We start from the raw sequence: 18557 nt of genomic DNA, 5'->3' as shown, positions 1-18557 counted from the left end.
CAAAGCAGTGGTCCTAAACCAGTCTAGGGAGGATCCTAGAGGGTGCCCTAGAGAAAGTGAGGTCTAAGCTGGGCCCTGAGGGATGAGGAGGAGTTCGGCAGGCACAGAGAGGAGAGGCAGGGTTCTAGTGAAGGGCACTGTTTGGACAAAGGAGCACAGGTGGGAGGTGCACTAGCAGTGCTGTCAAGGGTGGCTGGAGGAGGAAATGACTCCCCTGCATTCTCCACCTCCCCACCCGGCCCCATTCCAAACACACAGTGCAGGTGCACAGAAATTCCAGAGTCTTCTCTCCCTACTGCAAGGACCCTTTGAGGTCACCAGTTCAGCCTCCTCTTCCTTTTCATCACCCAACAGGCAGTAATGTGCCTTGTATACAGCAGGTGCCATGGTGGGAGTGGGGAATATAGTCCAAGTTCCACCTTCCCCAGAGGGGCATCTGTTTAGTGCAGGGAGACAGATCTTGAGCGCATGACCACACAGCTGGACAAGATGATTTCAGAACCCTCTAAGCAAGGTGCTCCCTGGAGACTGTTCCAGACACAGTGGTCAGGGACGGCCTCAGGAGGAAGACTTTGAGCTGAGACCTAAAGGATGGGAAGGATCCAGGCCCAGAAAGAGCTGAGGGAAGGGAAGGAGCAAAAAGCAGGAGGCAGCACAAAGGCTTCATGTGTCGAAGAAGCAGGAGGGAGGCCAGCATGGTCTGGAGATGATGGCGAGTCTGTGAGGCTCCCATAGGAAGTCTTGATTTTGCTATTAGGAGCCTTAGAAGCTAAATGGAGAGTGTGATTCACATTTTTAAAGGCTCACTTTAGTTGCTGAATTGCAGAGTGGATTGGAGGGAAGTGGGAAAGGCAGGTATTCTGTGAGGAGTCAGCTGCAGAAATCCAGGCAAGAGATCACAATGGTTGGAAATTGGGTGCTGGCAGAGGAGGGAGAAAGAGGTGACAGAGAGAGGTGGACTGGGGCAGAGTGGACAGGTTCTGCTGTGAAACTGCACAGGGGGTAAGAAAGACGGAGGAATCGGGGGTCGCTCTGATTACTCCTTGAGCAGCTGATAGATGAAGGGGATATCGATTGAGCTAGAGAAGACAGAACAGAGGGCAAGAGAGGTTTAAGGGCAGGGCAGAATCTGGAGTTCTATTTCGGACATATTAAGCATGAGGTGCATCTCAGACATCCAAGTGGAGCTGTCAAGTAGGTCATGGGTCATTGTACTCACGAGTCTGCAGCCACGGAGAAAGGTTGTGACTAGAGATAGAACTTTTGGAATCATCCATGTGTGAAGACATCACCCAGAACAATTGTGGTAGATAGAAGAGAGGACCCAGGGCCACGCCTGAGTGCCCCTCAGCATGTAAAGACCAAGTACACCAGGAGCCAGCCAAGGGAACTGAAGCCCAGAGAGGAAGGCACATTCCCAAGGCCAGACCATATATGGGGCAGGCAGAGCCTGGGCCAGGACTTGCTGCCCCACACCTTCATGGTGAGTGATTCCCCTCACCTTGCAGACACCAATGAATGCATCCAGTTTCCATTTGTGTGCCCTCGAGACAAGCCCGTATGTGTCAACACCTATGGAAGCTACAGGTGCCGGACCAACAAGAGGTGCAGTCGGGGCTATGAGCCCAACGAGGATGGCACGGCCTGTGTGGGTGAGTGGGACCCCCGCCAGAGTCCAGTAGTAAAGGGAAGTTGCCTTCCATTGGCGAGCTCTGAGCAGGCCCCAGATCAAGGTCCCTAGCCCCTTCCTTCTTTTGGCTGGATAGTGTCTCCTTTGACCCACACTGGGTCTCCAGGGAAGACCATGACAGAGGCTTGGAGAAGCCCCATCACTTCTACCATCACCTGAAGGGCCGGGGGATGCTGTGTCCTGAGGCTATCACTCTTCTTACCTTTCCTAAAACAAGTGTTCGTGCCTTGAAGTCAGCCCATATTTTCATAGCTGGGATGTAAACTAACTCCTACTACTCATCTTTGGCTGAATTTCTAAACTGGTAATTTCTTCTTCCCAAACTCCTTCCTCTACCTCCACCCTGTCCCCACCCCCTTTCTCTTTTTCCCATTTTCTATCTCCCTGCCCCATCCTTTTTGCAGCTCAAGTGGCCTTTTTAGGTGGGTATTCTTCCGCCGCCTTTAGAATCTATGAGCCTCTCTCTCGGGCCTCATATCTTTCTCTAGGCCTTGGACTTTGCCTTCAGTTATATGCACTTTAAATCCCATCAATAAAGGAAAAAAAGAAAACTAAACTAACAGCCTTTGTGGAAAACTAAATCTCTCTCCTGCTGCCTGTCTCTCTCTCCACGCCCAGTAGATTCTGCTGCGTGCTCCCTCTGAATGGACAGCAGGGGTGCCCATCTTTGAAAAGGGAAAGTTGGGAGATACTGACGCAACCTTAGTTGTTTATGAAGCCTTTCTTTGCATGTTTTCTGAGAAAACAGAAAAGGAAAGTCTCCCCAACACCCCATCCAGCCTCCCTCACTCCTTCAGAAGAATCAAGATAGTCTTGTATCCTCCAGTGTCTCGTGAGGTCCTTATTTTGCCCTTAACAAGGATGGCTCCAGGTGGTTGCTTGCTGGTTGATCCAATGATGTACCATGTGCCTGCTGGTTTGGCCTATGCTGTTTCTGCTTTTTGCCCCAGTCTTCCTGTGCTGGAGAAAGCCTTATTGGTGTTGGTGGTGGTGATGGGTGGGAAAAGGGTGGTCCTTTGGGACTCTTGATAAAAATGTTATCATTTGAACTTGCTAAACCTTCCAGCCTCTTTTCTGGAGAAAGTTTATGCCAATAAACTGCTAGATATTAGTGCCAAGCTGGTGGTGAAAAAAGGGGTTTGGGGCAAGTAGAACTGATTGGAATGCTAAATTAGCAGCAGGCCTTGCATCATGGGATGCTTCGACAGCCGATCATCACACAAGCAGGAATCACACCAGGCACCAGCAGGGGTTTGGTTGTGTACAACAGTGTTCACATTTCAGGGACCAGGGTTTGGGCCAAGTGAAGGATGTGTGATGAGTGAGGGGCAGAAATGGAGTGTGCACTCTGGGCCTTTTACCTGCAGGAAGTCACTTCTCCATGCTGGGCCTCAGTTTCCTTAATGTAGATGACAAGAGAGTTGGGCTGGTGTATCCCTAAGGGGCCTTTCCTTTCCAAGACTCCTCACTGTCTGGCTGGACATAGGCATGGCTCATCTCAAGTTACTCTGATTTCTAGAAAGAACCTTGCTACTTGGTCTCTGCAATCTGCTTAGAAAATGGAGTGTTCCTGTAGCCAGAACACCCTTTGGGGATGATGTAACGCCGTAGAATATGCTCACAGCCAGCCTCAGTAGTGAGGGCTTGTTATAAAACATAGATCTATTCTTCATGGGGAGAAGAGTCATCCCAGAATATAATAAAATCACACTTAAGAATGCAGCAACCCTTTTAAAAACATATTTAACAAAAAAAAGGCCTACCATTTTCTGATCTCATAGTAACACTCCTAATAAATCACAAAATATGAATTCCTTGTAGCTAATGCTGTTTTTACACTCAGAACAGGAGCGTAAATGAAAAGTTTTTAAATGAAAACAGCTACAATTTCCCTGAAAAGCATACACCAACTTAAAAATCATTCCACTTCTAGAAAGCCCATTCCTGTGTATTGACATAGAATTAAAGATCTGAAAGGGCTCCCGAGATGAGGCTCAGCGAACTGAAGTGTTCAAGGTCACAGAGCCCACTGTCCCCCAGCCAGGGCTGGGGCCCTTTCCCACCACACCATCTTGTCAGAGGGTTAACAGGCAGCTCTGTCACTGTTCGGACTATTCCCTGGTCCTTCTGGAAGCTGCTGCCTTTTTAAAAATGAACAAGTGGAGAATCTAACATGGTGAGATAAGTAAAACCCAAAACCCACGGAGGGATGGTTCCGAATGCAGTGGTCAATGACAAGATAACAGTGCCCATCGACTGGCCATACACAACAGCACAAGAAGTAAGGGACAGAAGAACTACAGAGACAGCCTGCCAAGCACATTAGGGGGTTCAGGGCGACAGTAGACTTCAGATGATGCCTTATAAGTGATAACCAATAAATGCCTGCACATTGAGTTTTATATACCAGGGTATATATGTGTCATGTGACCCTGTTGGGCGGGTGGGGTCTGGTGAGTTACAAAGAGGCGTTCTAAGTTCCCACAGCTGATAAGAGCACCACTACAGCACTCAGACTCCAGGATAAGGCTTCCATTTGATTCATTCATTAGTTCAACAAATAATGATTGAGCACCTATAATGTGCCAAATAATCAGCTAGGCTCTAAGCATACAATGGCAAGCGAAAGTAATATTTGTTGAGCCCCTACTATGTGCCTGATACTGAGAGGCTCTAGGCATACAATGGTAAGTGACAGTAATATTGGTTGAGCTCCTCTTATGTGCCAGGTACTGAGCCAGGCTCTAGGTATATAATGGTAAGTGAAGGTGACATGGTTGCTGCCCCTATGCTGCCTTACCTCCAGCCAGGTAGAGGAGTCAAGTGCATGGGATGGAAGTGGTACACCAAGGAGCTTTCTAAAAAGCCAAGCTGAATTCTCAGGTTGCTATACCAAAAAGCAAGCTCTCTGCATCCATTCATTTACATATTCATTCAGCAAACATTTATTGAGAATATCCTGTATGACAAGCACTAGGTTCCTCTCACAAGGAATGTGATAAGGATCCTCTGTTGATGTGGACAAGTCCCCTGCCCCCAAGATGCTTGTGTTGAAAGAAATACAAAGCTGAAAGATACAGAGGATAGGTGGAAATCGAACCCTCTCAACATTAGTTACCCCCACCGCCCAAAAAAAACAAGGCCTCCTCATTGGGCTAGCAAAATAGGCTTTCTGAGCAGGTATCTCATATTCAGTGCATTTACTGGTCCATGCTATACCAGTCACAGGTTTGTGGGTACAAAGCCACCCCCAAGCCACCTAGGCTCAGCATTCCTATCCTCCTCTTCTAATCCCTTTCTCTGAGACCCATGGGAGCCCAAACCGTTCCCTTCTCCTCCTGTGCACAGATAAGTCTGTCTTTTCCCTGTCCCTTAGCCCCACCTGGGCTCCTGACATCTTTGTTGGCTTATGCTACACTTGAATTTGTAACAAAAATAGCAGATGCCTTTAGGGGCAGTCAAGTAACGAAATGGACCCAGAAGGGATTGTGTAAATGGAGGAGCTTGTACCCCACCTGCCTGTGCAAGGCAGCCACAACTCCAGCAGCAAGGTGGGCCAGTGATGCCACAACCCCCCATTTTGCAGGAAAAATCAAATAATAGTACCACTTTTATTCTGCTCAAGCATACTCCCTCTTCACAGGAACGTACCCCTTAAAGTGACAATAATGGTTTACATTTAGTGGGCTTCGCATGTCTGGATTGAATCTAAACTCTTTAAAATAATCATCTCATTTAATCCTCACAATAAGCTCAAGAGGAAGGTGCTGTAATTATCCCAAGTTTGCAGATAAGTTAATGGTTTGTGTAGAGTCACACAGCCTGGACAGATGAAGGCAGGATTGGATCCCGGGAGTCTGGCTGTCGGCTGGCACTCTCAACTACTGCTCCCTTCTTCATTTGGGGTGGTGAATTGGTTTAAGCAAAAGCTACAGTCGCTCATGTTGCCCAGAATCAAGAGCAGGGTTTGGAAGGGAAAAATGGAGCCTCTGGAGGCCGAGTGATCTGAAACAGTCCTCCCCACGATCACATTCACGTCCGTAAGAAGAGATGGCAGTGCTCACTAATGTTGAGAGTTCCCTCGCCAGGCGGGCTCGGCCAGCCTTCGCTGAGACAGAATGGTGAACCATCCACCAGGCCTCTTCAAGCATCTACACGGTTGCCAACCCTACTCTGGGAAGGTGCCATTCGGAGGGCCAGGAGTTTGATTATGTGTCACTCTGGCTGCTATGGCCCCCTCCCAGGGTCTGGGCATCACACCCAGACCAGTGCCCCTGGACCTCAGCCCAAGCAGGAACTCCACTCCAGAATCCAAGAGCCCCGTGGAGGAAAGAAAATGAGTGCTTCATTTTCACAGAGAGCCAGCCAAGTTCTTCCAACAGATTCCAGGCTGATACCTCCACCCAGACTTGCAGCCCAGAAGGCAAAGTGAGCCCCTTCCTTCCTCCCTGTCCCCAGGACCAGCCTTCTATGAGGCCAGACCCCAGCCACAGGGGCCAGGAACCAGCCAGGGGTTGCTGCTGTGTCTCCATAGCACATCCTGGAAGGAAGGCAAGAGAACATAAGCTGGTGAACACCACAGATGATGCCAGCCCTTCCCGTGGTGGCTTTCCTCTAAGGAACTACTGTTGACAGTGAAGTGGTCAAAAATAGGCCATCAGAGGGAAAATAAGATGCCAGAGAGAAGAAAAACATCCTCGGGGAAAGCATCTAACATTTACGCAATGCCTGCCATATGCCAAGAACTTTACAACCATGTCTCCATGAGTCCTCACACCCATCCCACAACATAAATGTTATTAGTTTATTTTATTACCAAAGAAACTGAGGCTCAGAAACAGTAAGTTACGCAAGGTCACTTAGCTAGCTAAAGTGGCAAGAGCTGTAATTGTAAACTCATGACTAGCTCCAAAGCCTGGGTTCTTAAGCCTTGTGCTGTTCAATCTCCAGGTAACTGACACCTGGGGAAGTTATTTAACCAGTTGTTCATGCGAGTACAGTGACTGAATGCCTACTATGTGCTGTGTGTTGTTCTAGTGGCTTGGGATATACATCTGTGAACAACACTGGCAAAGGTCCCTGCCCTAGCAAGGCACAGCAGGCATTAAACAATGCCCAGAATAAGGAAAGTCTGTTGCATGTTAGAACATGATACGTGCTATGGACGGCTGGAGAATAGTAGCATCAGGGCCATTTGGGAGAGCAGGATGGAGGCAGAATGCCATTTCTAATAGGGTGGGTGAGGGTGGGCCTCCCTGAGAAAGAGGCATTGAGCAAAGACTTAAAGTAGGTAAGATGTCTTTGAACTTCAATTTTCTCATCTGCAAGATGGGGACAGTACCTCAGAGAGTTATTATATTAGACTTGACATGGTGCCTGGCACAGAGAAAGCCCCCAACAAATTAGAGCATTATTATTATTAAATAGCCATGTTTAGGATGGAGCCCTGGGCCCATTCAGTGCCAAAGCTCCTGTGCTTCCTGGTGCACCCTGCTGCCACCCAGGACACCTGCAGTGGGAGACGTGGGGAGGACAGGGGCCACCTCCAAGGAACTGACAGACTCAACAGAAAAAGACGGCAAATGGCCATAAGAGGCAGAGCCACCCTTCCTGGGGCCTGGGCTGTGCTGTGTTCAGCAGAATCTCACATAGTGCCATTCCCAGAGAGAACAGTCATAAAACAAGGTGAACTGAGCCGGGCAGGCATGGCATGGACTGGGCCTCACACAGTAGAGGTCACCGGGAGCTAGTGAGCTGGCCTGGGAATTTGGCCCTCAACAATCTCAGAATCCTAGAGCTTTAAATCCAAGAACACCTGAGAAGTCATCTAGTCCTGTCCCACCCTTTTCAGACATGGAAACCAAGGCCCAAAAAGGAGCTGCAGCTTTCCCAAGGCATCTGTGCCCTGCGTCTGGTCCTTTTTCCTGCTCGGGCTGTTTCTCAGAAGAGCTCAGCTACCAGACTGCTCCCAGCACTGTTCTCCAGAAAGCTCCAAGTGTTCCAGAAGCACAAGTGTATGAACAAGTTCAGGAATAAGAGAGGCAGGGCTTGTCCTTCCCACTTTGCTGACATGGAAACTGAGTCAGGATACGTGCCCACCAAGAACCACACTTGGACCTTGGAACACCGCTGAGATTAAACACAGATCTGAATGGAAGTCCTGAGTGCAGAGAGGAGCCTGCTCAGCTGTGAGGAGGGAGGCGGGGTCAGGAGAAGGGTATGGCAGATGGAGAATCTGTATCACCCCTTCCCAGAACCTCACGCCCTCTGCCTGCCTGCCAAAAGGAAAGCAGTCTGGGGCCAGAATAATTCCCCTAAAGGTAGCTGCTTCTCCTTCATGGCCAGCCCCAGAGTAGCCAGGAAAGATCTCACCCCTCAGAGTCGTTTAATACACTCTCCACCCAAATCTAAGGACTGACTTCCCTCCTTCCACCCCAGACCTGGCTGCAGAGCTCATGGAACAGAAGCAAAGCACATCCTCATTCCCCAATTGCTTGTAGAGACCATGGCAGAGGGACAAGTTTAGGCCAAAGAAAGAATGTGAGCCAAACATACACCCTCTCTGCAGTTCAGATCCCCAGACTCAAGGTTTAGAGCCCTGGAAGGCTGAGGCATAGGAAAGAGAGGGAAAAGGAAACCAGGGGCTGCCCTCAGGGCACACAGCCATCGGAAAGTCTCAGTGCTTCTCCCACTGCAAAGGTGTCTCACATGTGCCAAAATGTCATGTTCTTTCTTAGAGCTGTGCACAAATCCTATGGCCCTCCTCTCTCCCTTCCTTTTATCTGTCTTTAAAATTTTCTCTGCACCCTGAAACTCTGGGATCAGATGGACTTCAAGTCCAGACCCTCCACCCAGGCATTCTCAAGTAGGCTTAAGCAAGTTATTTCATCTCTGAGCCTCAGGTTCTTCATCCACAAAACAGAGGCAGTTATAAAATCCTCGTAGCCTTGTGAGGCTTCACCAAGGTAAAGCCTATAAGGAACTCGCTGCAGCCTGAGTGATGAAATGCAGATACTGTCATAAAATCTGTACCAGGACCTTTCACCTCCAGGTTTCGCTTCCAGCAATCCCTGACTTTACAACAATCCATAAGCCATTAACTGGAGCAATATTAGACCTATAAGGATTCTTCCCAACAAGACACATCCATCACTCAGAGTTACAAATGCAGAGTTCATTTGGGGACTGGGTTAACACAGCAACTTCCCTTTGAAGAGCTCCAGCCCTATATTTAGATCTGCACTCAGGAGCCCAGGGCGATCGGTATCCATCCATTCACCTGCCTCTCCATCGTCTGCGAGCATCCATCTCAAGCCAGGCAGGCCTCTCGCTCATCTCTGATCTATCAGTCATCTCCCTACACCCGTCTTCTCTGTATCCATCCACTTACCCAGCCAGCCAGCCAGCCACTCACAGTAGTTCACTCTCTAGGCTCCAAGGCCCTGATCTCCCAAGCAAAGCATTCAGCACCAGAAGGATTTCACCACCTCAAAATGGTGTTCGGGGAGCGCCTGGCAGGGCCGACTGGAGTGAGATGCAAGCTTCCTACCCTCCTCTCCCAAGACAGGTAGAGGTCATGAGCAGAGCCACAATGTCACAGCCAGGACAACATCACTGAGAGCTGCTACCCAGCTCAGGGAGTGGCCTGGGGTCACTGCAACTGCCCTTTAACTGAGTTATAAGGTGACCACTTGCAGGTGAATTGTATCCTTCAGTGGCTACTGCCTGTATGCATTTTTCTGAGCTGCTTCTCAGTGGTACATTGCCCCAGGGGTCCACAGATGACCTATCTGTCTAGGTTCACCTCTTCCTGCCAGCCTGAGATGGGCAGCATCTTCCATTCACCTGGCCAGGGCCAGGCCCTGTGACAAGCACTTAGGACAGGGGGAGGGAGGGGGGTGGGGGAATGAGTAAGAGAGGCTCCTTGCCCTTGAGCAGTGTACTGACTAATTGGGGGCAGCAGGGAAAAGGACCCTCACCATCGCTGAGGTCTTGTAAGCTGTGTGTAAGCTTGTGTGTAACATTTCCCCCTTCCTAGGGCCTCACTCAGCACCGTTTTCAAGTGGTAGCTGATTCCCAATCACTTTTCCATTACAGAAATTGATAACTTGAATTACTCCAAAATAACCAACACTTTCATGCCCCTGCAAAGCTAATTTTTCTGAGTCTGCATTTGCCCATGAGTTTCTCTCTGGTCTGGAATCTGTCTTCTGTCTTTATGAGTCAATCCAGGTAGAGCAGTCTCTCGTCTGCCACGTCTCACTCTCATGGCAGAGTGAGAGTGGGATTTGGAGTTGGAGACTTAGGTCCAAGTCTTTGCTCTGACACTTACCAGCCCTCGTCAAGCTACCTGACCACCTAGAGCATCAGTTTCCTCATCTGTAAAATAACATTTCAACACCCCAGTGTTTGAGAATTAAATGGAATAATAATGTACATGAATGTTCCTGGCATTTGTTAGGGAATCAGTGAACCCTTGGATAAATATGTTTACTCTATGCCAGAATCTGAAGCCTGCTATAAATCTATATCATGAGGCCATTGTATACTGAGGTCCTAGTATCACTTCTGCAATAACAGTAATATCTTACATTGGAGAAACAGAAGATCATTTATAAATAGATGAATTCTCATGATGACAAAGCTGAGATTCAGGAAAATGAAGTGAGTTGCAGGAGGTGGGAAGGCGGGCAGCTGGCAAAGCCTTCTGACTCCTTTCACACTGTCCCACCTCCTCCATTGTCCCTGGTTCAAAACCCAATGCAGCCCCAGGATCCTGCACGTGAAGTTCTGCTGTCCAGCAGATGCTGAAGTAGCAGGCCCTTTGAACATCCTCTTGGAGGAAGAGCTGTGAGCTTGGTGCAGGCTGCCCTTGGCACTGCCAGGAAAATAAATCCTCCTACAAGTCCCCCAAGAAGGGTCATACAGAAACCCCCAGAGGCTGGACTCTGAAAGGAAGGAACAAAACTGACATTACTCAGCACCTATTTCATGCCAAGCACATTCACAGGCAGTTTCTCACTGACTCCTCAAGACCCGTTGTTCTTAACCTTTTTAGGGGCCTGCGTACCCTTTTGAGAATCTGCTGAAAGCTGTAGATTCTCTCCTCAGATAACTGCTCGTAATGTGCACATGATGGCAGTCGGGTCAAGGTTAAGACTCCTGGGTGTGAACCTGGGCTGTTTTAAGATTTTCTTAGGCATCAGGGACCTTCCCTGTTAGAGGCCCCAGCCTCAACAGAGCAGCATTACATTTCACACACACACACACACACACACACACACACACACACACAGTAACAGAGTTGCAGTTGTCTGTTTGGCATATGTGTTATATTTCCAGACATTTAGCAAAACATTAATTTCTTGTTTGTTTGTTTTGAGATGGTTTTGCTCTTGCTGTCCAGGCTAGAGTGCAGTGGCGTGATCTCTGCTCACTGCAACCTCCTTCTCCCAGGTTCAAGTGATTCTCCTGCCTCAGCCTCCTGAGTGACTGGGTTTACAGACTTGCACCACCACACACAGCTAATTTTGTATTTTCAGTAGAAACGCGTTTTGCCATGTTGGTTGGGCTGGGTGTCGAACTCCTGACCTCAGGTGATCCACCCGCCTCGGCCTCCCAAAATGCTGGGATTACAGGTGTGAGCCACTGCACCCAGCACAAAACATCAACTTGAAGTCTGTCCTTTCTTTTCCTATTTTGTAGCCAATAGGCTTTTTTGGTGAATGTTATTGAAATATATCACTAGTACAAACTAGTGCTAGTGATATATTTCACGCAGAGTAGGACTAGTGATATATACTAGTACGTACAAATACACAGTTCCTAAGTGTACAATTTGGTGGATTCTCAAGAAGTGAGCCCCCTTGTGCAACTGGCACTCTGCTCAAGAAAGAGAACATCCTGAACTCCCAGAAGCCCCCCAGGTCCCCATCCACTCACTACCCCCACCCAGGGTAATCTCGGTCCTAACTCCCAGCACCAAAGGCTAGCTTTGCCTGTCTTTGAGTTTCACATAAGGGGAACCACATGGTGCAAACTTTTTTGTGTGTCTGGCTGCTTTTGTGGAACCCAAAAACTTTTTATTCAGGTCTCAGACATTTTCAGAGGCCTACAAAAGGCTTATAGGCTTCAGGTACTGTCAAAACCAGGGATTCTCAGCCTTATCTTCACATTAGAATCATCAGGGGAACTCTAAAATCCCGATGCCCAGGTTATCCCCCAAAACAATTAAATCAGAATCTCTGGGGATAGGATCCGGCATTGGTTGTTTTTCATACTCCTAGGTGACACCCATTGCCACCGAAGTTGAACACCTCGGGTCTAAACAACTCTGTGAGGTATTAGTCTCCCTGTTTTACAGCTGGGGAAACTGAGGCTCCAAGAGTCTTCGTGTGTTAACGTCATGAAGCCAGAGCTCAACTTCAGATCTGATGTGGGGTGGTGTTTGTCTTGCCTTACCCCTGGGTGAACAGTAAAACCCAAACCAGGTGGTGACGCCTCCTGCCTGGGCCCCCCTCACTGTGAGTCCTTCTAGAGGTGTGGAGGGGGATGTGGAGTTTCCTAGGCTAGCGGTGCCGCAAAGACAGCCCAGGGGCTGGCTGTAGGGAGAAAGCCACCGGACTCCACCTTTGTCCCTCACCTCTGGAAACCACAGAAAAATCCCTGCGGGTGGCAGTGGCTGCCAGTCGGGGAGCCGTGGGCATTTCACAACAGCTCTAGTTCTTTCTGCCTCTACCTTTGATTCCCTGAGTGCAGTGCACAATTCTGCCACTCGGTGGCATCTCGAGCTTCTGTAAACTGTGGTTTCACACACACCCTGCCTGCGGCCAAAGGAAGGAAGCCAGCCAGCAGGGTGCTGGCGAGGTGAGAGGAGCGCGCCGTGCTTCAAGAGCTGGCTGGGGCATGCCTGGGTGGCTCGGGCCTCACATGGGACCTGTGGACAGTCTGGCTGAGGCCGGAGCTGCTCCTGGGTCTTGACGGGGCCTGTCCCGGGCTGGCAAGGTGGGTGCAGGGACATGGCTACAGCCAGACCCCGGAGAGACTGGCCGCTCCTGTAACTAAGCCGGCAGAGAGAAACCACACCTCCCCAGGCCCACCGTGAGTCGGGTCCCCCACTGCCCTTCACCTGGCTGCCCCTGAGTCCTGCATGCCCACGAGCACAGCCCACCCACACTCCTGTGATGCCCTGGAAGTGGAGGTGCCAGCCCTGCCTCCGGCATAGCTCCAGGTCCTTCCCTCGGAACCTGCCAGATCCTAATCTCTGGTCGGCTGAGGCCCTTAAGCTGCTAAGGGGCCTCTGAGACTGGGTCTGTCTTTGCAGTTTGGAGTCAGATTGCCTAGATTCAAAGCCAAGATCTGCAACTTCCCAGTTACTTAACTTCCATGAGGCTCAGTTTCCCCATTTGTAAAATGGGAAGTAAGAATCCCTGCCATAGAGGGTTGCTGTGAGGATCGAATGACTGATTATGTAGAGTCTTCTTAGCCTAGTGCCTGGCACATAGGAAGTGCTAAACAAATGTCAGCCACTATTGCTTATTATGATGATTACTGTTTGAAAATGGAAGGACTGAATGCCTCTCAGTTAAATAAGCACTGGATTTGGTTTTACCGGTTTAGTAAATCCTCACCCCCTCCTCTCTAGAAGAGCTGAGATTGGGTTCAAATCTGGCCTCGGGGTAGAACAAACTTGCTATCCCAAAACAGAATGAACCTGCCCACATGTTAGAGAACACCCTCACTGTGGCAACCCACACAGGGCCCAGGTTCCAGCAGAGGGCGTGAGTCTAGGCTGCACACAGCTCAGGCAAGCGCCAAGCTGCCCTTAGCAGCAGTGAGAACAAGCATGAGAACCACCCAGAGGGGACTGCCCAGCCCCCACCCCAGAGGCTAGAGCCGTTGTCCCCACAGTCTGATGAGCTCCTCTCTAGGAACAGACCTGAGTGTGTGACTCCAGCCTCTCTGCAGTATCGGGCAGCTTCCTGGGTGCCATCCCTGTGGTATAAGGAGACCTGGGCTCCAAACTTGGGCCCTGTCATTGTCAACCAGCTGTGTGGCCTGGGGCAAGTCACCCACCCTCTCTGGACCTCAATGACAGGATTCAAGTGATCTTTAAATCCCCTCCCAGTTCTCACATGTGGTTTTAGCAAAGTATCTGGCACATAGCAGGTGCTCAATAAATTATAAAATTCAAGACACAACTCTGCTAGGTTCCAACACCCAGCTACTTTCTCCACACTTGATCTTAGCCAAGAAGCTGAGAAGCGATCATCTGGCTACTTTCTCATCTTCAGTTCTGAGTGACCTGTGTGATCCAACTCCCAACAGGACCCAACCCAGGGGAAGAGCTCAATAAATCAGGATTTATTGATATAATTAATTGATTACTATTGGCCTGGCTTTCAGTCTAAACTGTTCCCCTGCCCAAGGCTGCAAGTGCCCTGAAGATTTCAGACTAGAGGCGCTGAAGTGTCTGCCTCCCCAGTATACTACAAGTTCCAAGAAGACAGGGTCCATCCTGCCCGCCATGTCAGGTCTGGCTCAGGCAGCCGAGCATCCCCTCACAGGTCCTGGAGCACAGAACTGACCCCCCATCATCATGGGGCAGAGAAAGCATCACAGAGCCTCATGCTGGGCAAGTCCTTTTATTGAAAAAAATAAAAATAAAAAGCCATGGCACTGCCTATGCCCGGCTCTCCCGTGGGAGATGCACAGGTCAGACGCAATGCCCAGCCCACAGTGGCCCTGGGTGGGCATAGGCTGTGGCCAGGTGCTGTGGCGGAGCCCAATGAACTGCAGCTCTCCAGGGCGATCCTTGGCCCAGGACTCGCTTGGGCCCAGGGCTTCCAGAGGCTGCAAGGATTGGGCTAACCCTCTCCGCCCTCTGGGTAGGCCCTTGCTTCCCACTTGCTCCTCCCATGTCCACTAGAAAAGCAGGCCCCTCTTAGGTTCCAGAAAGCTACCTGCAGTGGCTGGTCTTCACATCCACTTCTAGCACCTCCTGCCAACTGAGGCAGGCAGCCCCCTTCATTCCATCTTCAGGACACCAGGCCCAGGGGCAGCTCCCATCCCACCTGCTCCTCTGGGCCTTGGAAGCCGGGCATCATTGGCTGGACATCTCCTTTCCTTTCAAGAAAGGAGTCTGCCTTTCCCCTGCAGGCTGCTGGCACCTTTGAAGGTCCACAGAAGCCTCACCTTGCTGGCACCTTTGAAGGTCCACAGAAGCCTCACCTACAATACCTGAAAGAGCCCAGCCCTTGGGCAGGCTGAACACACAGTGTCTGTAGCCCCATTGTCTTGTCATGGGGAACTGAGAGGGGACACCGAAGGCCACCGAAGGTTGGCTCTGCTCTCCTAGAACCCCAGCTTCTCTTTCACTAGAATGTACCCAGTAGAGTCAGCAGGTGGGGGAGAGGGCAGAAAGAAAAGCCAAGCTGGTAGCCCTAGGGAAGGGGCAAGGGGCTTTGGGACATTTATTTACAGGGGCCCAGGCTGGACCCACGCAGGGAAGAAGTCACAGACCATCAGGTAATGAAGACAGCAGAATGCAGAGAAGCAGTCATTGGCCTAGCAGCCAAGGGGAACACACAGGCACTCACACACACATGCATTCACACGTGCACTCACCTGCACACACATACACATGAACACGCATACACGCATGTTCATGCACACGTGTTCATGCACATGCATGCACTCACACATATAAGTGCACACTTGTGTACACACATGCACATATACTCATATACACACAGGTGTGCTTACAGATGCACCCACATTCATACCTTTGTGCACTGGTGCACACGCAGGCGCTCACACACAGGCATGCTAACACACGCAGACACACATGTATGCACGCTGCACTTACACACATGTGCACTCACATATACATTCGCACGTGTATACACACAGGTTCTAATCTCAGGAAACTGGTCCAGTTCAGGAGGTTCAAGCCGCGAATAACTACATCTCTCCACGAAGTTTCTCCAGACCCCCATATAACCTCCCAGAGCCCCAGGCTGTGTGCCCCACAGCCAGCACCTGGCAGCCTGCAAAGTCTCAGAGTTGGATGCTTCTGGGCAAGGCCGAGTTGGGCTCCCAGCTCTGGCTGCAGGACAGGAAAGCCCTAGGTCTAGAAGAGGTCAGGAGTGGCCTAACAGCTCCCGGCCACAGCACCCATCTCCCCACACCTTGAAATTTGGTGGAGGCAGGATCATAGACAGGCCGGGCCCTGCAGGGCCATGAGAAAGAGCAGACACTGGGAGAGAGCCACGGGACACAGGGCCCAAGGGAGAGAGACCTGGTGGACATGGATTTTTGGATGAGGGGTCATGCAGCATGGGAATCCTCTATGTGGCAGACCTGCGCCCCCCTCGCGGGTTTGGGAGAGGAGCTGTGGAAGAGAGGGGCCACCTAGGTTGTGTTCTCCCCACCCCGGCCTTCCCTAGCAAGAAAGATCTGTCTCTGTGTCTCAGACCACCCCCATCAGGAAGGGAAAGCCCCCAGTTCAGGAAATGGACTGATCCAGCGGGGGGTGAGGGACGGGGACATAGGTTGATGGCCCACAGGAAACAGGAGCCCCATCACCCTCCCTCCCACCCCAGGCAGCAGGGTGGGCCCAGAGAATGATGACTCAGAAGCGGGTGCTCTGGTAGCGCAGCCGCCGCAGGTCTGCAAGGCCCTCATTCCGGCCATACACCTCCCTACAGGGACTTTCGGCCAGTCACCGGGACCCGGCCCCACCACCCCCACCACTGCTGCTGCCACTGCCACTGCTGCTGCCACTGCTGGAGCTGCCGCTGCTGCACCGGTCCTCATAGATGGAGATCTCAATCTGCACAGTGGTTAAGGAGAGCTGCGAGCCCAGCTGCTGAGCAGGGGTCGGACGTGAACCAGTGGATGGAGGCCGCCAGCGGAGTGGGAATGTGGGCTTGTGCTGCTGCCTAGACAGTAGGGCTGTGGAGGGCTGGAAGCTAGACCCCTCTCCAAGCCCATCCACGCACATTACTTAGCTAACAATTAGGGAGACTTGTAAGGCCAGCCCCTGTGCTAGACACACAGCCGTGATCACAGCAGGCAGGGTCACTGTCCTGATGGAGCTTACATTCCCGTGGGTTTAATGACCATATCTCAGGACACAGATGTGCCCAGGGAGGTGGTGTTACTGCACAGGAAGTATGAGAACTTCAGTGTCCTGAGTTCAAATCCTGACTCAGGCACTCAAACCTACATGACCTTACACCAGTCACTTAACTTGTTAGCCATCAATTATTGCATCTGCAAAATAGGGATTAGGAATAGAATCTTGGGGTTAGTGTGAAGAGGAGATGAGACGTATGTAAAGCACTTAGCACAAAACCTGGCACATAGTAAAGGCTCATTAAAAACAAGTGCCTCTCACTGGGCTTTGTCAACATGTGACTCTGGGTGTCTGTGGTTGTTTGACTCTGTTTCTCCTCAGTTTTCCAGTAAACTTTATTTTTTAGCAATTCTACTCCTGTTGCTGCTGCCTGGGGAGAGGGATGTGTGCACACCCAGGTCACACTGTTCCAGGTGGAGGTGGAGTCCACAGAACCGAGCCCCACACCTGTCCAGCCTCCCACCAGGACTGAGACCTTGGGGGAGTCACCTCATCCTAGACCTCATGTCTCTCATCTGCGAAAGCAGGACAATGGGACCTGCAAGGGTAAATTCCATGAGTATTCCATGACACTGTGGACCTGTAAATTAATGTGGTGATTTGCATATTCCTGGCGGGGTCTTTGTGGTTAAGGATGAGCCTGGGCACAATTCCTGGCTCCCACATTCACCAGCTGCATGACTCTGAGCAGGTTGCTTGGAATAATCAGAGCAACCCACCCAGTAAGATTATGAGAAATACATGAATTCATATTTTCAAAGCACTTCACATGGTGTCTGGCATATTCTAAACACCGATTACATGAAGCCCACCAAGTGCAAAATCTGAAACTCAAAAGCCTCCAATAACTTACAGTGGCGGAGGAAGGCTAAGGACCATTGCTATGGGGGGGCTCCCGGGAAAACCTTGAATGGAGGCCCTGTTTCCTGGCAGCCTCACCAGGATCTCTACTGGTTGGCAGTCCTGTGCCCTCACACAGAACAGCCCAGAAGGATACAACCCTCATCCCACGCTCCACAGGGTCTGTGAGTAGGAGGCCTCGAGGCGCAAAGATCTTCTCATTTTGCTCCTGGATATAGCGGGAAATCTTCTTGAGAACCTGCAAAAAGAGGAGCTGGACAAGGATGAGCAGCCCTGAGGGAGGGGACACATGGTGGGGCGGGGGGGTGGGGGCACCTTCTCGTAATGGGTCTCCATGCAGAGAAAGATGAAGTAGGCTGTGGCGCAGGCTAGGCAGCCCTCAAGGTAGGAGCTGCCCCCAATCTTCTCAGCCTCTGCGTAAAAGCCATTGAGGGTCTTCACGGTCTCCTCAAAGAGCTGCCGCTCAATCTAGAGAAGGGGACAGAGCCAGGTTATGGTTAGTCTCCCTGGAGTGCGCACAGTCACAGGTGGGGTCAGGGGTGACAATGGTGGGGCCATGTAGATGGGGGAGATGACACTGGCACACAGGCAAGACCAGAGAGGCTGCAGACAGAGCAGAAAGAGCACTGGCCTGGGAGTCAGGAGACTAGGGGGCCAGTCCAGACTTGGCCATCAGCTGGCTGCGTGACCTGGAACTAACAGCTTAACCGTCTAGGCCTCAGTTTCCTCATCTATAAAATGGGAATAAGAATGGCTGCTTGTCCTCCCTTGGAAACAGGAAACTCCCATGATATCCTAGATGTTTTCTGCGGGAAATCAGACAAGTATCCTAGTGACTGACATGTCCCATCTTGCTGGTCATGAGAG

General features: G+C 50.7%; 3 protein-coding genes across 6 annotated transcripts in view; 1 reads left to right on the top strand and 2 right to left on the bottom strand.

The window, feature by feature from the left end:
* The window catches only part of CRTAC1 (cartilage acidic protein 1), a 161034-nt gene extending 143851 nt beyond the window's left edge, over window positions 1–17183 (top strand). Inside the window, exons 14-15 of one of the 4 annotated variants that reach the window (XM_035268685.3) lie at window positions 1509–1652; window positions 16399–17183. In XM_035268685.3, the coding sequence (XP_035124576.1) occupies window positions 1509–1652; window positions 16399–16538 (284 nt within the window). In that variant the 3' untranslated portion in view covers window positions 16539–17183. Of the gene's footprint in view, window positions 1–1508; window positions 1653–2094; window positions 2251–2308; window positions 2809–16398 lie in introns of those variants that run through there. The other 3 variants (XM_035268688.3, XM_035268687.3, XM_035268686.3) reach the window with 3 other exon arrangements.
* LOC144578534 (uncharacterized) lies at window positions 11905–13728 on the bottom strand. Its single transcript, XM_078344115.1, has 2 exons — window positions 13572–13728; window positions 11905–13081 (listed from the first exon to the last, which is right to left on the bottom strand). Exons 1-2 carry the CDS (start codon window positions 13726–13728, stop codon window positions 12048–12050), a joined length of 1191 nt encoding a protein of 396 aa, XP_078200241.1. The 3' UTR covers window positions 11905–12047.
* GOLGA7B (golgin A7 family member B) overlaps window positions 14319–18557 on the bottom strand; it is a 33079-nt gene continuing 28840 nt past the window's right edge. Inside the window, exons 6-8 of the mRNA XM_078346859.1 lie at window positions 18006–18158; window positions 17827–17928; window positions 14319–16523 (exon numbers count right to left, since the gene is read on the bottom strand). The gene's annotated coding sequence lies outside the window, so the exon portion shown is untranslated. The remainder of the gene's footprint in view (window positions 16524–17826; window positions 17929–18005; window positions 18159–18557) is intronic.

Source organism: Callithrix jacchus, chromosome 12 (genome assembly GCF_049354715.1).
Source record: "Callithrix jacchus isolate 240 chromosome 12, calJac240_pri, whole genome shotgun sequence".
Classification (NCBI taxonomy): domain Eukaryota; kingdom Metazoa; phylum Chordata; class Mammalia; order Primates; family Cebidae; genus Callithrix; species Callithrix jacchus.
The sequence above is the reverse complement of the archived record's forward strand: the minus strand, read 5'-3'. Positions and strand labels throughout refer to the sequence as shown.